This window comes from Lonchura striata, chromosome 8, assembly GCF_046129695.1.
Source record: "Lonchura striata isolate bLonStr1 chromosome 8, bLonStr1.mat, whole genome shotgun sequence".
Classification (NCBI taxonomy): Eukaryota; Metazoa; Chordata; class Aves; order Passeriformes; family Estrildidae; genus Lonchura; species Lonchura striata.
In genome coordinates this window covers 28607175-28628706 of record NC_134610.1, presented here as the reverse complement: position 1 = coordinate 28628706, position 21532 = coordinate 28607175, and the positions used below count along the sequence as shown (strand labels likewise).

General features: G+C 39.7%; 1 protein-coding gene across 2 annotated transcripts in view; it reads right to left on the bottom strand.

The window, feature by feature from the left end:
- The window catches only part of HECW2 (HECT, C2 and WW domain containing E3 ubiquitin protein ligase 2), a 149503-nt gene that overhangs the window by 66021 nt on the left and 61950 nt on the right, over positions 1–21532 (bottom strand). For both annotated transcript variants that reach the window (XM_021555393.3, XM_021555392.3), the window contains exon 3: positions 10480–10587. In XM_021555393.3, coding sequence (XP_021411068.2) covers positions 10480–10587 — 108 coding nt within the window. The remainder of the gene's footprint in view (positions 1–10479; positions 10588–21532) is intronic.

The following is a 21532-nucleotide window of genomic DNA, read 5'->3' as shown; positions in this document are numbered from 1 at the left end:
AACCCATCAGGCAGGACATGGGTTAGTTTCTTCCTGAACTGAGTAATTCTACTTACCTACCAACAGTGCTTATATCCAGGACACACAAGAATTTCTAGCTCACGTAAAATCAGAGGTTCAGCACTCGCAAAATCTGGGAGCATTTATACCAAGTACTGGACTCTCCACATTGTAAAACACACACTCAAGCCTGAGCATCTCTTATTCACACTGAGAACATATTATGGCTACATGAGAGCATGGTTAAGACAATGTACTATTCCAACCAAGACTTCCAATTTCCAGCTATATTGCTTGCTTTTATTGCATTGCTTACTTTTATCGCAACCTAAGCTTAGTTTTTCAGAGACCTAAGCTTAATTTTTCTGGAGCTACTATTTATCCAGCCTCTTGTGACTATCTTCTCTCAATTCATCACTTTCAAACAGCATCTAGCAATAGAAAGGTTACCAATTGCTGGTTCTATCCATAGACAATCCATAATGTGATGGGGGACAAATGCTCTCACTACACTACACTTATCTGAAGGCTGAAATGCAATACTACATTTTGCATCCTCATATTTCTTTCTCTCAATGACTTCTATGAGCATACAGTACTTTCCAATACCTGTGTATGGCTGGTGATAGAACAATCCTTGATTCAAGAAATAGATCTGACAATCCCTTTCAGGTACACTAAATTTAAAAAAAACCAATCTAACAAACAAAATACCAAACTTCAGGACTTATTGCTAGAAATAATTAGAAAAAGCAGACCACTTAAAAACATGACAATGAGACTTCTCCCACTTGCCAGCAGAAGAAGCACTGATTTAGTTTGGGAGTTACACAGCACTGCATTCACACATGCATTTAGAGAAATGGCAGATCAGCTGTTAGCACTATGTCAGTGGGATTAATACAAGAGAAGCTGTGCTTGAAATTCAGCACAAAACTGAGAAATGGGCTACCCACCATATGCATGCAGATGTTGGCAAAATTAGCATGGATTTGCAAGACTGGATCTTATACACAGCAACAGTAAAAACACTTCATAGGTTAAGAGACATCAAAGTGGTTTTTTACTTGGCTAATAATGCTAGAAAATGCAGTTAATATTAACAGAAGAAGAAATCTCAGAGGAACCTGGTTAAGTTCAAAGCTGCTGAGGATGTAGCTTTTTGACATGTCTTGCGTGGTGCTATCAGGAAAAAATCTTGATTAGAAGAGGTTTTTCTTGATGACTGATAGATTCCTGAACTCTAGATAAATTGAAAACAAGAGTCTGTGGCTGTTCTGATAGTTACAGGTGGTGTGATGAGATGTGTTTTAAGGCCCCATAAACACACAGACTTCTTCAGCAGCAGTAAGTTCAATTATCTGCAGACAGGACTTCAGTATTTTGAGAAATGAGTTCAATACCATATTGACACACATGTTTCCTCTGAACTATTGCATACTCTAAATGCACACTATCATGTGTCACCTACCGAGTTTTCCCAGTTTCTTTCATTTCTCCTGCCACCCTGCTTTTATGTGCTGTCTTCGGGGGGAAATTGGCACTTCTCTTTTTTTGTTCCTACTTATTCTTCCTCAACAGGTTAATGAGATTGCTTTGCATGGGATCCCTAATGAAAACATTAAGAGCAGTAAACCCAGCAAAGGACATACATCTGTACCTGACCACAGGACCATTTGCTGTATCATTAAAGAAAGATGTTTCAGAACACAAAAAAATTTTCATTCATGGGAAAAATTAATGTATTTTTGATACTACACGTGCCCTCTTATAAATGACATTCCTGCAGACATACAGACAACAATAAATTCCTTATTGAATTAAAAAAAAAGCCAAAAATTAAATTGAGGGGATTTATGATTCTTTCAAAGCTATCACATAACCATATAAAAGGTGATGTATATGTCAATTAATCAGAAAACTCTGTGAAAACATAATCCTATTCTTTTAAAGCTAATAGCTGTTACTACTTCAATAATCATAGTCTTATAGCTCAGGTCCATTACACAGAAATGTTGGAATCAGTAAAGGTTTCTGGGAATCAAACATTGATATTTGAATTTCAAAAGTACACCTGCATGAAATTATAGTGCTGTTACCTCTATGGACCATATACTTTTGCCTCTTCAGTAATAAAGGGATCAGCTTACACTAAATAACATCTTGCGTTTAAAATACCACTAATTCCCCAAAGTTCCTCACCAACTACTTTTTTACTGCCCTTGACACTTTACCTTTGCTCATCAAAAGAATGCTTTATTAAAGAAAGATACTAAGAATACATAACTACGTGAGCATAATCCTTGGAGAATGCATTCTTTCCAGGAGACTGATAATGCAGGAAAGCATTGCAGGAAAGCTGCAAGAACAGCTTGCTCCAGACAGACCCTAGTCAAACAAAACACCAATATCAGAGGTGGAATCATCTCCACTGAGAAGGGATAAACAGCCACATCTCCAAAAAGAAGTCAAATCCAAGCTGGGTTACAACAGTCTCTAAAGCAAAACAGTGCTCCCTGTTCACTGTATGGAACCTGCACAGCAGCTGAAACTTCCTGGCCACTGCAGCTGAGTGCCCAGAAGGTATTTGGGCTGAATCCATGGCTCTCTGCAGATAGAAACATATGTTCTCCAATACTCACTGGGGAAAAAGCTGACAGCACAGTAACTCATTGGAAAAATATGAGAGCATGTTCTGCAAAACTTATTTAAGAAAACTAGAACAAATGAAGTCACTCACATTCATGCTTTACAAAGCTATAAAGGGAGATGCAATCCGTGCAAAAGCACCTTTGTTAAATCCCACTTTTTCCCATCTGAACCTGATAGACAACTGCAGAAATTTAGCAGTGCTATGCACGTCCTGCCTGTTGAATATCTGAACCTGATAGCTGCAGAAATTGAGCAGTGCTATGCACGTCCTGCCTGTTGAACTCTTCAGTAGTGTGACAGTTCAGTGAACTCAACATTTCTGTTTGGACATTTAGCATTCTCTTCTCTGCATCACTTTCAGCATGCGCATTTTTGATTATGGATTACTTCCTACTGGACAGTAGCAAACACAGCAGCAGAATGCAAGGGCCAAAGCTGACAGACCTCAGGTACTTGCCATCTCTCTCAGCAGGTGTATCACAGAATTTATTTTACAGAAACATTAGACAGACCACCTACAAAATGACTTACAGAAAGCTTTTTAGCTAAAGCAGGATCAATAACAGAAAATGCTTATGTCCCAGTGGTCTTTCCATCTAACCTGCTTCAAAGGGAATGTGGACAAATGCTTGTTCAGGTAACAGAGCATCTTATCCCTGACAGCCCCGTTCACTTTGCTTTAATCAGGGATTCTTATTTACAGTCATGAGCAATGACTATTATGCTCCAGTTGGGCAAAGTATTTAATTATAATCTAACCTTTAAAACAAAACACTGGGGTATTATGCGTATAAGGAAGTCAACAAAGCCTGCCACAAATGTAAAAAATACAAGATTTTATCCTGTTTCAGTTATTTTTGATACTCAAAAATAGCTGTTAAAAGACAACATAAAAAGCCAGCAGAAGAATAAAAGTATTTCTAACTCAGTGAATATATCTATAAATAGAGTAGGGACAATAACCATGAGTCCCCAGACACACGACTGAAAGGGCACTGGTTGCAGGGCACTGCACAGATGAATGTTCCAGGCTCAGAACAATTCCATGTGAGAAAACCATGACCTTTACAGAATTTAACTGGTAAAATTTTAAATGGTAAAAATATAAAGATCAGACACAAGTAATGAACTACATTCATAGAACATTCATTAACATTGACCATTATGGTCAAAACCATTACAAAAAATACATTCTGTTCATACCTCTAGTTACAAGGAGCCCTTAAAAGCTAAATGTATATGAAGTTCAATTATTAAACTGGTATTTTTTTTTCCTTCTATATCTATCAGCTTTTAACAAAAAAAGAGAGCTGGGAGTCTGCTTCGCTACTTACAAAGTAAGGCATTTCAGTCCTAATACACTGTTTTTGCAAAAGTTGTCATTTCATGGAAATAGGAACTGAATACCAAGAACTCCACATAAAACCTCACTTTTAACATGATACCAGTGCAATGTAAACACATATATTATCATGTCTTCTGAATATATCTCATAGTCTACTCACGTTCTTACTCATGGGAGATGAACAGATCAAGAGCTTCCTTGCTGAGAAGGACTTGGAAGAGCTGGTGGAGAGCTGACAGAGGCTGGACATGACCCAGCAATGGGCGCTCCCAGCCCAGAAAGCCAAACAGTCCTGGGCTGCATCCAAAGCCCCGTGGGCAGCAGGGCGAGGCAGGGGATTCTGCCCCTCTGCTCTGAGACCCCACCTGGAACGCTGCATCCAGCTCTGGGGGCCAGCACAGAGGGACAGGGACCTGGTGGAGTGACTCCAGAGGCCACCAGGAGACTGGAGGAATGGAGCACCTCTCTTTTGAGGAAAGGCTGAGAGAATTGGGTTTGCTCAGCCTGGAGAAGAAAAAGCTCTGAGGAGAACTCACTGAGCCTATCAGTACATGAAGGGAGCTTATCAGAAAGATGGGGACAGATTTTTTTACCAGGGACAGTGGGTAATCGTTTTAAACTAAAATAGGGTAGATTCAGACTAGACACAAGGATGAAAATGTATACAGTGAGGGTGGTGAAAAGCTGGCATAGGTTGCCCAGAGAGGTGTTAGGTGCCCAATCCCTGGAAGCACTCAAGATCAGGTTGGATAGGGATCTGAGCAATCTGACCTATTGAAGATGTCCCTGCTCATTGCAGGGGAGTTGGACTAGAGACCTTTAAAGGTCCCTTCCAACTCAAACTATTCTGTAATTCTATGCCACAAATGAGATTTTAGTTCAAAACACACTGCATCTGTGCAGTCACTGCATCCAAGTATCACACTGTGGCACCAGAAGTAATTTAACCACAAACATCCCAGGGGGGATTTGGAAATTATTGATGTGACAAGACTGGCAGTCTCTGGATGAATCCCAACAGCTGCCACTATGGATTATTGCACACAGCATAAAGCCATAGCACTGGTAAAGAAAATATATGCAAATCAATGTATTTCTATTCTACTGACAGTAATGACTATGACATCAAATGGTATAAATAACAACAAAGGTAGGTAAAGTAGGTGAAGGTGATTCTTGTGGACACTGTAATTAACACTCATGGGACCAAAATATAACTTATAAACACAAGGCCAATACAGTCTCAAAGCAGGCTCTCAGCCTAAGCCCACACTAATAAACCAGGCAGGACCATGGCAGAGAATCAAGAGTGAGCACAAGTCCATCCATAGTGCTGAACTGTAACCACCCCCCTGCTTTATCTACTGGAATATGTACAGCTCTTGACTTCTGGGCACATGGCATATGGAAATGCATAAGCCCCAGTTACCTGCTGCATGGCAGTGACTGTCCTATGCTGATCTCCCTGCCATGGCATCTCCATCATGACCTGTCCTACCCCGCACTGCAGAAACCTGACTTGGAAGCTGCAGATTATGAATGAGCAGCAGCTGTCACCAGCTAGTCCCAAATAAAACTCAGGCTTCTCCTCACATGTTTTTTCTATCACCAGCCTTCCTATGGATCATTTCACTCCATCTTTCTGTTACCTCTGCTCTCCATATGGAATACCAACCATCCCATACACTATTTCCAGCACAATGGCTCAAAGTGAGCCCCTTCCATCCTAAGCTCACAGACTGCTATACCCAGAGAAACACTTGCCATCTGAAATAATTTCTGGAGCAATTGGAAGCTCTCTTGCACCAGAGAGTAAAAGTTCCAGCATACTTAGAAACCTAAAGAGCCTGATGCCATGCTAAATACCAGATGACTACACTAAATGCAAAAGCATGCACTCATGTGTTGCACTTTCCCACTATTGTTACCTGTTTAGGATAATACTCCTTGAACTTGTTTCCTTTTACAAGAGAACGAAAATTGTAGAGCTGGGTTTAGCAATCCTTCTATAGTTTGCACACCAAAAAAATCCTGATGGAGCCATGCAATGAGTCATTGTTTTCCTTCACTCACATTTTAGCAAGCCTAGGAGCAGGATGTTTGAAAGCCACCTCTGCTGTGTGAGGAAACAGCATATCAGGCATATTGATCCCCAAACTCACCTTCTTGAATGTCTAAAATGACTGAGTTCCCTTTCATGCCTACAAAGCACTTTTGCTCCTTCCCCAGGGAAAAGCAAGAGGAACACCTGCCTCTGTACTGACTGGCTCTGCAGTTCAGAGCCAATCACACTGTCTCAAGGTGACATCTTAAAGACTCTGGCTGTTTGTGATGGTGAGCTGAACTTGGTATTTTGCAAATATTTTCCTTCTCTTCTGCATAATATTTCCTCCCTCCCTTTCCTCAGCCACTCCCCTCAGAGTCTGCTTGTTTTTCTGGAATATGTTAAGTTCATTTCTCTTTATTTCACTGTTGATTCCTTTGATTCTCCCTTCCACGGCAGAGCCCACAGAATTTTTCTGTTGATTTTTGTCTGAGGCAAATAGAGTTTTCTTTGATCATCCTTGTTTTGCTAATTTTGGATGCTTTGAGGGGAATTAACATCTGTTTTTAGTACAAAGAGGGAACTCTCCCCTCCCTTCTTTCTGCAGGTTGCTTGATCTGAATAGAGCAGATGGCAAACTATGTCTTTACATGTTACTTTCTTGGAAAAATAGGAGATATTGAATCCCCAGGGAGGGATTTTTAAGAGGAATAAATTAAGTGATCTTAACACTGAGTTACAAGACTACAGACACACAGTAATGTGAAATTAAGAAAAATGTTTATCCAAGTCTACCTTGAAACATAAACATAAATTTGAGAGACCCTGGTAAAATGATAAATAAGTTTATAATTATGCTCATGGAAAAACAGCTTCCCAAACTAAGGCATAAAATGTTTTTCTTAAAAGATACAAATTTTTTTGCAGAAGGAATCCAAGGCCTAATCCAGCTGACTCCCACTTACTAACATTAATGCAATTAAAATGGAAATACTCCTTCTGCATGAGATTTGTTTGCATATGGCTCATTAGCAATGCTATAATTCTCTGCACTTCACCCTCCAGAGATGTTACTGCTGAACAGATATGTAATGTCCCTAGGCTGTGACACTGCCAGAGAAAACCCACTTCCAGAGTCTTTGGTTTAAGTGCATGCTGACTGAGCATAAGTCATTATCCAACATTAATAACTTATATTCCTTTTCTTCCCAAAAAAACATGACAACTTTAGGCCAGTTTTGAGTGTAAATCCTACAGGATTATTGTAGTTACTTAGCATAAGTGTTAATGAGCACCATCAGTTCTCATTGCCAGAGCAGATTCAATGCTTCTCAGGCTTGCAGAAAACATTCCCTTCCTCTCCTTGAGTACAGGTAGAGCAGGGAACCTGCAATCTTGTAGGTATCACAGTATATAGCAGGGAGCCTGTAATCATGTAGGTATTACAGTATATAGGTGGCAATTAAGTACTGTTCCTCTCTTCTTGATACTGGTGAGGAATACTATGTCTAGTTTTGGGTCCCTAGGATCAAGAGCAAGGAGAAAATGGAGAGTGAAGAGCAGACAGCTACAAAGGTGGTTGGGATGGATAAAATCCGACATATGAGAAGAGGCTAAAGGAGCTGGCCCTGTTTAGTCTGGTGAAGAGGAGATTAAGGCAAGACAAATGTTTCTATCTCTCCTCTTTCCAGTTCTATCAGAGATTTTTAAAAGGGGCAATGGCCCCAAATTTAAGGTATAGCCATTCATATTGGATGTCACAGAAATCTTTTTAGCTGAACAATACTGCAGCACTAGAACAAGTTATCTACAGCATCCAAAAAATCTTTGTCCTTGAAAACTTCCAATAAAAACCACACTTGAGCAGGTCAAGTGTTTGTCCCAGCTGAGAGCAGATTGGATGCAACAAGTATTCCTATGCTGTGGCTAGTCTCCAATTGAGTTTAGATTGATCCATTTACACATTTTGTTCATGCTGGTCCCCCAGACATTGCCCCCATTATGGATCTGCTGCTTAAAAAATTCGGGAATTGAATGACCACTGCTAATGGGCTGCTGAATGTCATTACTGTGAGGAGTAAATATGATAAACCCCATGAACCATGACCTGTATGTCATATATTGTACCTCTCAGCAAAGATATTTCTAAATGTAAGAATTCTACTACTGGAGAGCTTTTTCCCAAATGTGGAAAATAACTATGGATTAAAGCATCAGAAATACCTTAAATTTAATAATCTGGCACGTTTACTGAAAATGTTAGACCCCTCATTTGTCTCTTCCTCTTGCTATGACAGCGGCATCACGTGCAGTGCTATACCGAGAGACAAATCTTATCTGCAGCACAACAGAAGGAGGAGGTTAACGGGGGAGCTGAGTTTGGCACAGGCTGGGCAGTGCCAGGGCTGCAGGGCACGGTGAGCACCCCACAGCACGGCTCTTCCCACACCCAGCCCGGCGCTGCACTGCAGTGACACCGCGGCTGTACCTGAAGGGCGCAGCCACCTGCTGCGTTTCCCCTGTTGTGATTTACTGAGCTGAGGAACAGAAAAGAAATGGAAAAGAGCAGCTGCCTGTAGCTGCATCAGTGGTGCTTCACCACCTATAAGTTTCAAGGAAAAGCCTTGCTGAGCAAACATGGTCACAGATCTGTGGAGACCTCTTGTTTAAAAAGTGGAATCAGAAATTCAGTGAAGTGTTTCAGGGCAGTTTTTGGCCTCTCCCTAGAAACACCAGTGTAACTGGTGACATATTCATCTACCATACTATGTGCTATAGCAACGTATGCTCATAAACATTCTTTTTTACAGTTCTCAGCTGCTGCACAATTGCTTGTCTCTTGTTCACTGAATGGCAGCAAAGCTGTTTGTTAGTGAAGCTCACCATGACTGAAGAACACACACCCTGCACTTCCTTTCAGCTGATTGTGATGTGCAGTTAGTTGCAAACTGCCACATCAGCTGCAGCTGACTTAAAGTCCAAACTAGTAGTAATTGAAGCATTAGTTTGGGTTACTCACATGAACTGGAAATATTATTCAAGCGCCTGATCTCAATACAGCAACGCAGCAACACATAACCAACTAAAAGATACAAACATCCCTGAAGTTAAACTGCCCATACTGGCAAAAATACTGACAGAGTTCATATACAAGAAAGATGAGGCACTGAACTTTACTGAGACATTTTATTCTGCTTTAATATACCAATGTCTTTGGCACCAGGGAAGTTAATTATCTTTATTATTTTCTTGAGTATTGTCTTCAGTTCAATCATTGTAATGTAATGAACTCCTGAAATGGAATTTAATTTTATCGTATTTAGGCTCTTTTTTTTTTTTTTTTTTTTTTTTGAGAAGTGTGTTGTGTAACACATAGGGCAACTTGGCAAGATTCAATGATGAGTTCTAGAAATAGGAAGCTTTAATATTTATTTTTAGTAGAGGGTATACAACACCTCTTGAAATACATGTATTACTGTTCTATCAGTTAATTAGAATAAAAATTTCTGCCAAAACCTACAGCAAGCAGCACTGCAGTGTTTTACTTCACTGCAGTGAAGTAAGGAGTGGGAGTAATTTTATTTTTTTTTAACTTATGAAAGAGGACTCATTACTGTGAGGCTAAACAGGTGGTAGAGCAACTCAGAGCTCTTCTGGGACTGATTGCCACTTTGATGCTTGGCACATCGGAGTTTCCAGCAAGCTCTGATACAATATCCCATGATTAGAACCTCAGTTTCTATGTTTCATATAGTAGGAGAGCATAGCTTCATTAAAAAGCAAAAGAAAAAAAAAAAAAAACAACAAAGAAAGAAAACACAGCCCACAGCAGAGTAGCTCAGATTCCTATAAATCCTGGTTGTCTGAGAGAGTGGTGTAGCTCTTCAATTTGAACCTTGACTACCAACACACTTCAACTGAAGGCTTTTTATTCCAGTCACATAAAGACTCTCAGTATTTCCAAACTGCCCAGCAGATTTTCCAGCGCAACAAATCCTCAGCTGAGAAATTCTGATGCAACTGAACAGGACATTGGCACTTCCTAGAGTCAAATCCAACCCTCCCACTAACAAATATCAGCAAGCTCTATTAGCTTACTACTTTTTTCTTTGCACACACCTACCACTAATATTTGGCCAGCTGAAATTTGGAATTTCTGTGGGAAGGAGATTCATCTTTCAATGTTCATATACTACATCACACCACACAAGGCAACTCCTTCCTCCCTTAAAGTGAAATGTGCTGTCTAAAAACATCACAAATGCACATCTAACTCAAGTCCGTTTTTATTGCACCCAGCAAACGCACTGGAAAAATGCTTCCCCCTAAGAGCAATACAGTCAATTCCCTTGCTTCATCAGAAGGATTGATGAAATTGGTATCAAATGCCACCATGTTGAGCTGCCTTGGAATATGCACTGCATAAATAGGTACTCACATTCCATAAAGTACGGGCCAGGTTCAATTCGCCACACAATTTGTCCTTTTTGTGTGCCAGTCACTCCCCGATTCTTGGAATCCCAGAAATTGGCTGGAGAGTTCTCATCTGAAGGAGGGAAGACAAAAAATAATTTCAGCAAGTAGTATTTAAAATAGAAGTTTTCTTGGTTTTCTGTTTCAAGAGACCCAGATACAAAGAATTACTTGTATTAAATTAAAAAATAAAGAAATCAAATTATCTGGCAAAAGATAAATAGTTTCTCTTGTACATTTGATAGATCAATTTATGCAGAGTGAGCAGACAGACACACAGCCAAAGTAAATCTATGGCTTCCTGTAAAAGGTGACCTGCCAAGCTACAGTATTAAATTCCAAAACTTCCCTAATCCAACAGAGAGGCTATGGGGAGTGTATAGCTGATTGAAACTGCATCAAGAGTTACTACACCATGCTGTACACCAATCCTGCTCTGTGATGTGAAAATCTAGCACTCATTCCCGAGCTGGAAAATGCAGAATTGTAACTAGGAGTATCCAGTTAGAGGCTCAAAGTCCAGAACTGCCAGTAAGTCAGAGCTAGAAAGGAGAGATTCAGCAAAATACATTCAGAGAAAACATTCAAAGCAAATGGTATCCGCAGATCAGCTTAGCAATATCAGTATTATCCCTTCTCAAATTAAAATTTTTGTCCTAAACAAACACAAGTCTTAGGGCCATTTTATTCTCCAGTCTGTATTCAGACACCCAGAACACCAGATTCACCAGATGAATGAAGGAAAACCAGGGCAAGAAGCTGTTTGAAAGGGCACAAAGGTTATTCTGATGACATGGACAAAGCTGACATAAATCCAACTTAACTTTTTTGTACAGGATGTTCTTTGGAAGTATGCATTGTGACATTTTACCAGTGCATTTCAGCAGCTGTTAACTAGACTAGACAAGAACTGCACCTATGATGTCAAATACAACATCTTAATTCTTTCCAGTAGTACTGCATATTCTTTAATATACATTTTTTAAGAACTCCTCTTTTACTATATACATTAGAATGCATTCTACAAATTTAAAAATACTTCACTAAAAACCTAGTCTACTGTGACTTTGTTCATGAAGCTCATATCTATTCAAGCACATTCCTTTGTACTTTGGTAGGAACTCACATAAGATTACAGAACTGTCACCTACATTTTAGATATCCATATACTGTTCATGACAGAATAATAAACAATGCAGTTTTCTTACATTTATCTTAAAAATATGAACTCACACTAAAGCTTCTCTTTCTCCCTTTCATTCTGATGGCTCATCTCAGTGTACATGCAGTAACGCCAGTGAATTATGATGAGTGCAGTCTGTATGTCTCATCCCACCAAACCAACACACAGAACACTACCACACACTGGACTTCTGTGGTTGCTCAAGAGAGCTTACACACTGCCCAAAACCTAGAAGAGCTCTGAGAATCAAGAAGGGGTCATGACAAGCTACTGACATTTTCGTGCCTCCAGCCATGGGTAACTTTGAGAATTTTTAGAAAGCTGATGTCTCAACACCTCAAAATCATGACAAGTCCAGGAGAATTTCCTAATTATCTCAATGACAAGGAGAAGGGACAGGAGGGTTCTCCTAACAGTTGTGAACCTCAAGCTTGTAATGCCCTCAGGCTTAACTTCTTGTGCAGAACCAACATGATAGGACACAAACTGCATGCACAAGAAAGTCAGGCACACAGGCAGCAAAAATCTCAAACTGCACGTATTTATTCTTCATTACAGTAAGAAACTTTCAGAGTAAACAAAGCTGCATCTCACCCATGTTTTGTTGGGTTTTTTTTTCCAAAGCCATATAAAGAGGAGCACTAAATGTACAGCCTGTAAATCACCCCACAGGTCTTATAAAAAAAATCTCTATGTGGTTTGCAATGACACATTAACCAAAAGAATACACTGTTGATGAATTTATTTACATTTTTATTTTGCTTTCCTATCCCAAGGCCCCCTGTTTTCTTCCAGACAGAACACTGGGAAGCCAGGAGATACAGCTTAACTTCCAGCAACACTACACTAGTGACTGCCCTGGTCGACCATATAAACCTGGTTATCCAAAACATCACTACCAAAAGTGAGCAGATTCTTTAAAAATTCAGTTATCTGAAACACAGAGTTTTAAACTATTCAGCATTCTCATTTCATCTAGGTAAATGAATGAACACATTCCTGACAGTAAACATCTTATCTAACATGCTCTAGTTCTGAATTTCTGTATTTAATCAACTGGCAAAGAGTCTGTTCATGATTCTAAGAACAAGGATGGATATTTGGTATATTATAACCATGAGGGTTTTTATTTTTATCCTGTTCAATAAATGAACAAAGCCTGAAGCAATGAAATACACCTATATTGGTGAGATTTCCAACAATAAGACACAAGCAACTGTTATTTGTTTTTTAAATCAGCCATAAAGCAAAGTCAATGGTAATTTTTACAGGGATATTAGTGAGCTTCAGATAAGGTCCTCCATCAACTGAGTCTCAAATTCCCAGCTGGTAGTTATAAGAATGCAGAATGCTTTCTTTCACTTTATTTAATAAAATCCCACATTTACAGAAGTGCCTGGATTTTCAGCCCTTTCATGAACGACGGACTCCTTTGCAGCAATGAAGAGTAAATCATTGATACTCTGCCGACAGGCATGCTGCCATTGCAAGAGAAGGTGGTGGAGACAGAGAGATGGAAAATGCTAACAGACCACTGCCTGTCAGCAATCGACTCAAATTGCAGAATTTATTTTGGTCAGCTTTGACTTTTTTTCTGAAACAGATCAGTTTTTTCTACTTTTATGATGTTATTCACATAGGAGAAAAACAAAATTACTAATGCATATGGAAAAAAAAACTTCAAACATTAGTTCATGGATTTTAAAAAGAAAAACTGATGGAAAAAAATACTTAGCATGAAAACACTGAAGTCTACAATAATGATAAAAACATTGACAAAAAATAAAAGAAGTGTTTAAGAGCACAAAGAGCAACAGCAGAATTATCACTCCCTTGTTTCTTCTCTTCCCCCAAACATTCATGCACACACACTCTCTCCCGCTCTCCATATATATATATATTTCTTTTTCCCATAGGGAACTTTGATTCTAAGCAGTTCTATTCTCCTTTTAGCACATAATTGTTGCTGTTTGTGAAACTGGCGACTGTTCCAGAATCTGGGCCAAAGAGTAGATATAAATATCCCTTCCCAGAACATAAAATATGCAACAAAACACTGTCTTACTGCATCAGTATCTTGTCCAGTAAGGCTACACTTCTGAAAGAAATAAAACAATGCAAGATGCAGTTTCTCCCTATCTTCAGTAATTCTCAGACATAATATACTACAGAATTTCTCAGAGCTGCAACCCCTGTACAAATCAGAGTACATGAGATAATGTTTTAAAACAAAAAGTGGGTAATAATAGATGCATCACTGTGTGGAATTTCACTTTGAGTAATGCTCCTTGAAATCACTGTAAAGCTAAAGCATTCTGAGTAACAGTGTTTTCCTTATTTAACTACTAAACCATTGGCCAAACCTGGCATTAAGAAAAGCTGCGCTGGCACACTGTTGGCTCAGCGCAACTTGTCCCCCAGAACCTCGAGGTCTTCTTCCACAAAGCTGATTTGCAGAGTCAGCCCCCAGCCCATCCCAATGTCAGGGGTTACTCCTGTTTGCCCATTTCTCCAGCCTGTCTGACTGCACAATGTTTTATCATCTGCTACTCCCAGTTTTGCACAAGGATGTTAGGGAGTGTTGGAAGCTGTGCTAAGCCAGTGTCTGACATCAGGGGTCAGGAGGCTTCTGAGTAGTTCACATTTTGTTCTTTGTGTCTTACATCTTTCATTCTTTCTGACTTAGGAAAAAAGGATAAACTACCTGAAATGCATCATCTCACAAAGTCATCTTGCATAGATTAAAGCAACAAATAGATAAATGAGATATAGTCTTTTATAAGACAGATGAAGCGGAAATGCTAGCAATTAATTATCTGAAACAAGCCTTACAGTTCCAGAGCAGGCAAACCAGCACTCATCTTCTGATCCCAGTTTCTGTTGTCAGTAGTGTTAAGTTTTGTGATAAAAGGGTTGTTTCCCTCAACACAAATTATTTTTATTCTTCAGTATATCAAAACATTGTAGAAGTCACAAATTCCTTGTGTGGAAACATCATTGATTTAATTATTTTCCTGTGTAATAAGCAAATGTCGCTATAGCAATCTAAGAGGTTCAAACTTTTGCATTTTGATCTCTTTACTCTAATACATTTATAAAGATGCTCATACCAGAGCAAAGGTGATGTTAATAGATTCTGGTTGTCAACTTTAATTATATATAACTTAACAATTTTCATCTCTCACTACCATATATGGCTAACTCACAGCTCTTGAAAAATCCATGCTTAGAAAAGGTTAGCTCAGAAAAGATCAATCACGTTGGTAACACCATTGTATCCCTGCATAATTCTCTTATCTTCCTTTGGGATTTACATCCCAGTTTGATTTTTCATCCCTTTCTGGAAGATGCTTTATGCAAAATCTTTTGAAGTGTTTGTATTGTTCAGTTTCAATTTAAAGTTTTAAATTAAATTCATATTGTCAGAATGTTTACTTCTTTCACATTTTAGGCTGATGTCAATTTTTTTGGCACTGAAGATGGTGTGTGCAATGCATTCAGTTATTAAGAGGAGTATTGGTACTAAGCTTTTAAAGCATCACTCTCATTTACTTCTGTAGGAAGGTGTTCTCTTACAGTGAGGATCAGCAGTGCTGGAAGGCTGGAGAACAGCAAGGTTACATCTAGTTTTGTCTGAGGCTGAGATGTGTGGATCTGCCATCAGTTCCTCTCATAAACATCCTACCAAGAAGGGTCACTCCCCTACCTATTTTATTCAGTATTTTCATTTAGTCTTTAAAAGTAACAGGTTTGTGGTTAATCTGCATTGGAGAATATTTCTGAACTTGATTTTGAGCCAACCCCAGGAGCTCTCTAGGATGGCATTTCCAATGTAAAACAAAAAACTAACTGACATGCATTTTACTGCATTACTTCCAAATACCTCAATATCAATGCCAGCAATTGCACTCTTTTCAGTGTGAGCACAGAGTTCCAAGCAGTAAAACACACTGTCACCAAAATGTAAGACTAACAAGAACATTGCAAAGAATACGTACAGTGGATTTTGGGCAGATGACTGGGAAAGTCTGTAACAGTAACTTTTGTGTGATATTTTCACTTTAGTAACCTCCAATAATTTTAATTCTAGAAATACTAGAACTAAAAATCCATGGGTGATCAATAAAGAAGTAGCACTGTGCTTACTGATATAATGAACTAAATATATTTCTTTCTTATACCCAAAATATGCTTAAAAGTGCTTGGAAACTGTATCAGGACACATTCAAATGAAAAGATAAATTTTATCACCTGAAGCCTCACTCCTTATCTAGACAGTCAATAAGTAAATTACAGGTTCAAGGGTTTCTAATGCAAGCAATTACTATAATAAATCACATTATGTCCATCAATTTAAAAGACACTAGGTATCAATTAGTACTGTATAAACAAATATTAACCCACTAAGTCAGAGCTTGTTTCTCAGCCTTTGAACACAGGTTACCCTGGTACAACCAAAATATTGCTCATGAAAGACAGCACCATTGGTGAAATTAAAGATCAACACTTAGTTGTACCTACTAGCCTTACCTGGCCATTCCAAAGGATGCCTGTGGATCCTAAACTGCATTCCTCCATCAGAGCCCAATTAACAAACTGAAGAATAAAACCCAGTAACGTTTTAGAGGACAGATATTGAAAACAGCATCCTCGTTCCCAATCACAACCAGTGCTTTCTACGGAAGTTGCCTCCTGGAGCCAGCCCGTGCAGCTCAAGTTTGGAGGCTTTAGCTCTGTGTTAGCACTGCTGCATAATCTCAGCTCCACGAGACACGTCAGTCCTCTCCCTTCCTCCTGTCATTTGAAGGAAAGGCTTTTAGAAGGATGTTCTCTGACTCCGCGGCACTTCCGAGCAGTTAGACGCCATCGTCTGCCTTTTCTCCTTTATTCCAAGACTGCTCTGGGTCCAAGCAGCCCGTGCTAAAACACAGAAGGCATTGCGTCCTTCAGGCTCCGCTATTTGCAGCCACTCCCCTCCAAAGGGTACAGGATGCCGAAGCCCCATCCTCCCTCCACTTCCTTCCTTGCCTTGTCCATGGGAGGGTTCCTCAGCACGGCCACGGCCCCGCAGCACGGGCGGGCTGGTGTAAACAGGAGGATCCTGAAATCCTAGAAATGACGGCAAGGCAGCCACAGCAACGAGCACAGCGGGAGCTCGCTGGGAGTGCTGCCTTTTGTTTACACAGTATTTCGCTGTCCGCATGACTTCCCCACAAATCCAGTTATTTCAGGGAAGAGGGGACTGCTCCATGACGTCTGGCTGGGATAGAGCTGCCTCAAACCCAGGATAGTTCTGCACAGGGCGCTCCTGGGCAGGAGGACAAGCAGGTGGCAGAGAGCTTCCATTACTACCTCTCCTCTTTCAGGGTGGTAAATGCCACCTCAGGGCAGGAGCTTGGACAAGCCTCTATTGCCCCACATGCTCCAACTCCTCAATGGCCTCCTGGTGGAAAAACTGCAGCTGACCTAAAACTCCTTCAGCCTGTGGCAAGGACCCGAACCATGGCAAAGCAGTCCCAGCACCTCAAGAACAAAAGGAGTTCCTAAAGGAATCTACGATCTTGTCTGTAGCCTGAGATCAAATTTTTCACAACAGACACTGCATGGAATTGCACACTTGTGGAGCTGTAGGTTCAGGCTCTCAAAGCCAATCTTGGTTTTCCTAGTAATACTCAGATTTAAAAAAAAAAAAAAAAATTCCACCTTTTAGAGGAATATCTGTTCTTACTCAACTTGAAGATTTTTCAAAAATGCTTCCAGTCAAAGAAATTAAGATGGATTCTTTGCTAACTAAGAGATGAAAGCTAACGTATTGCTTTGTGCCTGCGTGAGCACCTCTAAGAATTGTATCTTCAAAGGACAGAAGGTGAAAGAACATCAGACCTGGAATATTGTAAGATAAATCTTAACACTGCTGCATACTGAAATGCATACTGAAATGGCTGGAAACATTTCTCCCTCAAATCCCAACAGAGCAACCCCAAAAAAAGTTGAGAACAAAATTCTTGAACAGTCTTTAAAGCTCCCTAAGTAGCTACAGGATCCTACTATCACAGTTCTCTTTACTCTTTGAGACACTTCGGAAAAAATTTGGAAAGTAACAGAAATACAAGACAAAAGTCTTCAACTGAGACAAGCAAGAGCAGAAAAGAGGCAGAAAAAGGTACAAGAGATGCTCTTACAGCCTCATACAAGAGAGAAGCTGCTGTGGCAGCTCTTCCTGAAGGTAATTGTGCAATGCCAGAGGGTGCTGGGCAACACTCTGAATTCCAGCCTGGACACAGATTTTGGCCTTCTGGTGTCACAGTCCTGCTATTTTAGCAGTGAAGGATCATCATCATCTATAATCATGACTCATGGTCAGAAAACAAAGAGGTGTTTGTTCCTCTCAGCACCGAAACAGTTTTTCCTATTGCACAACCAAATTTAAGGTTCACGTACCTCCACTGATTGCCCCTGAGCTGTGGGCAAGATGCAGAAAGCCCCCACTTGCATTCATTCATGTGCCCCCCATGATTCACTATATACATTAATATGTTGCTGAATTTTATTGCACTCTATTGCTTAATGCAGCAAGAGACATTATTAATTTTTCTAGTTGTGACTTATAGGATGGCCAGGAATAACATCAACTTCTCTAACACTTCACTCCTACTTCAGCTGCAGAAGCAGAGTACAAACACCATACTATACAACCCATCCAAACACTGAACTATGAAACCTTTTTCCTATTGAAACTTAATAGAGTGGGAAAATCCTTGCTCTCATTTTCATACACAGCCTATATTCAGATACTGCCTATTTCCTTCTTTTCCAAGAATTGTAACACTACATTTTGACTCCTTTTTTATGTACACTAACACTTCAGCATGGGGATCAGAACATCTCCATGTGTCCTCATACAATTTGATATTTCAGAGCACAGCAGCAGCTCAAAGGATTAGTTAACTAGAATGCAAGACACAAAGATACTGGAAAAAAAATACAAGTTATTTTTTCAGACATATGACAGTACAATGGCAGGAATAAAGTGGAATTCCACTTCTCTGTATCCAAAGTAAAGGCATCATTGAAATTCAAAGCATTCAAAGACAAAAATAACCCCTTTCACCCATCTTACTGGCAGAAATTCAAAAGCGTAACAAGAGGAAGGAAATGACCTCAAGCTTAACATCTTTCCTGAAAATCTTATTAATCCTCCTTCATAAACGACAGGCACTTCATTCCCAACTACAGTTCAGGTTTCACACATGTGCTAACCCACGGCACAAGTGCCCCATGCATCACGAGCCACCTGCCAGCTGACCTGGCCCACCTGGAAACCACATCCTGCACAGCACTGGGACACAATGCTTGGCTGTTCCTGCACTGCATTGCTAAAGACTGGCTACAACAAGAAAGGCATAAATGTTAGAGCAAAAATTAAGCTAGAGAATGACACTGAATAAACTCTGACAGATGGTACTGCACACACTTAGATATAAAGACAATTAGTTGATGAATGATATCGCAGAAGACTCCCAGCATCTTTACAAAATGCTAATAAATCATCTACCATTCGATTCTTGAGAACAGTATGTGGGGGGAAATATGGCACGGGGGGTGTTTCAACCTCTTCCTGAAAGAAGCAGCACACAGCTGAGGCAAAAGCTTCACCACCTCTCCTGTCAACTCACAATCATTTCAGCTGCTCCTGATTCAGGGTAAGTGATGTCTGCAGAAGATAGAGATGCCAAAAGCAGTGGCCACCAGGCAGGGAACAGTTTGGAAATTCAGATTTAGGCCACCAATGGCTACCAAAATAGGACTATACCAATGTTCTAAGGTACTACAATAACTTAGAAGGCTATTTCATTATAAAGATGAGAGGATACAAGGACAGCAAAGATGCAAGCAATATACTAAGGAAAAGAGAAACCTGTCTCCCTCTGTAGCATCACATAATTTTTAAGCACTTCACTGCATCTTGCTAAAATTCAGATAAACTCATCTTCACCACCATAATTCCTCCTCAATATGCTCCTCACTGTTATATCCTGTCTCTAAACACATCCTGACACTCCCACAATCCTGTATCCTAGAGGTGTTTTTCTTGCTTTTAACAGTAGCAAGTCCAAGGGCAAAAAACCCAAATCCAAACTCCACAACAACAAACCCTGCGTACACCAATATCCTAAAATCCTGTTATTCTGGGACAAGACTGTTTAGAATATCTAGAAAAACAAGCAATTTTTTCCTAATTAACATTAAAAAGTTATTGTGGGGTTAAACGCCGTCAGAGCTAAACTAAAAAAGAAAAAAAAACACCTGTATCTAAGCTTTTCTGTGCCATATTAAATCTGCCAGTCTAAGTTTATTGTGGAATGTTTTTCATCATTTTTCTCCTCAGCCACAGCCTTATATGGTGTTAGATAAGCACTTGTTTGCTGGCAGCACATGAGCTGTTGAGCTTGCTTTAGCTGCACACAGAAGAGGATTGTAGCTTCCAAGGATAAAGGGCATGCACTTTTATCTGTGACCACATTCCCATCACAAATCTTTGCCAGAAATACTTGAAAATATAAAAAAGTATTCCTGCTGTGGAAGATGTGATACCAGCAAAGCCATGCTCTTGTCTACATAGCCTATCCTGCCCCCAGGAAACTCTGTTGGTAAATAAACATTACCAACAAATGCACTATTTTGCTACTAGCACAGCTGCACTTACAGAGAGGCTTTCTGTGCTGTGGCTGTCTTCATACACATCACATGTAATCCTACAGGAGGCAAAAAAAGTAAGGGGTCATTTATTCTATGGCCTTCATGCTGGTTTATTTATTAACCAGCAAACATCCGGTCCTGTATGCAGACACCCAGTGCAGAAAGGACCCAGAGAAATGGCAGTTTTGCTTAGTGCTTTTTCCTGATCAAACATTTCTCAAGTGGAAACAGTGGGAACCACTTCAGGGAAGGCCATTTGGTTATGGCCATCCCTTCCCTCCTCCCTCCTTCTCAGCCTCAAAACGTACTTGGAGCAATTCCTGCTCTGCAATCACAACATTATTCCCATTCAGTCTGCTGCTGCTCTCTGGCAATAGTCACATTTTCATCTTCTGAGAGTGGGAATATTCAGGAGAGGAGAAATTTGGACAACACTGAGTGGATTTCATACAGTAGATTGCACTGAATGATGTAATGATCTCTTCTGGGTTTAATTTCAGTAAAATATGGGCTCATTTGACAGCCATTACTAGTTCATAAACTAACCTTAAGTGCACTTCATTCCACATGTAGATCTTCTGTAAATTACTTATACCTCAGAAAGAGGATTTTCTTGTGGAACTGTCAGCAAACACAATTGCCGTAACTGAGAGGACTTAAAATAGAGTTGATGACTGTGTTCTATTTTTACTTTTTTGTTGTTTGCAAATCTAAAAATTAAACACTATTTTTAATTATTACTAAATGTACATCTGCCCTTTAAACACCACACATATCACTACAATGCACATGTAGGAAAAGCACTAGAGGAGATTTTAAAAACATTCATATTATTTTAAATCTGTATTTTGAAACCGTTGCCAAGTGTCATGTGTTCTGTTTATATTAATGAAATTTTAAAATCAGATAGGAAACAAGTACTTGGCAACTGTCTATTACTGAAATAGTCAGCTTGAGCACTCACCTTTATTTTCAAGCCACATTTTGCAATATGCCTCATGTTGGCTACCCATGAAACAGAGCAAAATTCATTACAAACATATTTGCTGTTATTGACCTATAGGTTTGCACAGAACGTTGTCTAGTTTCCTGCTTTCCTTTTTTGCTCATCCTTCTGCTCCCTTTTCCTTTCTTC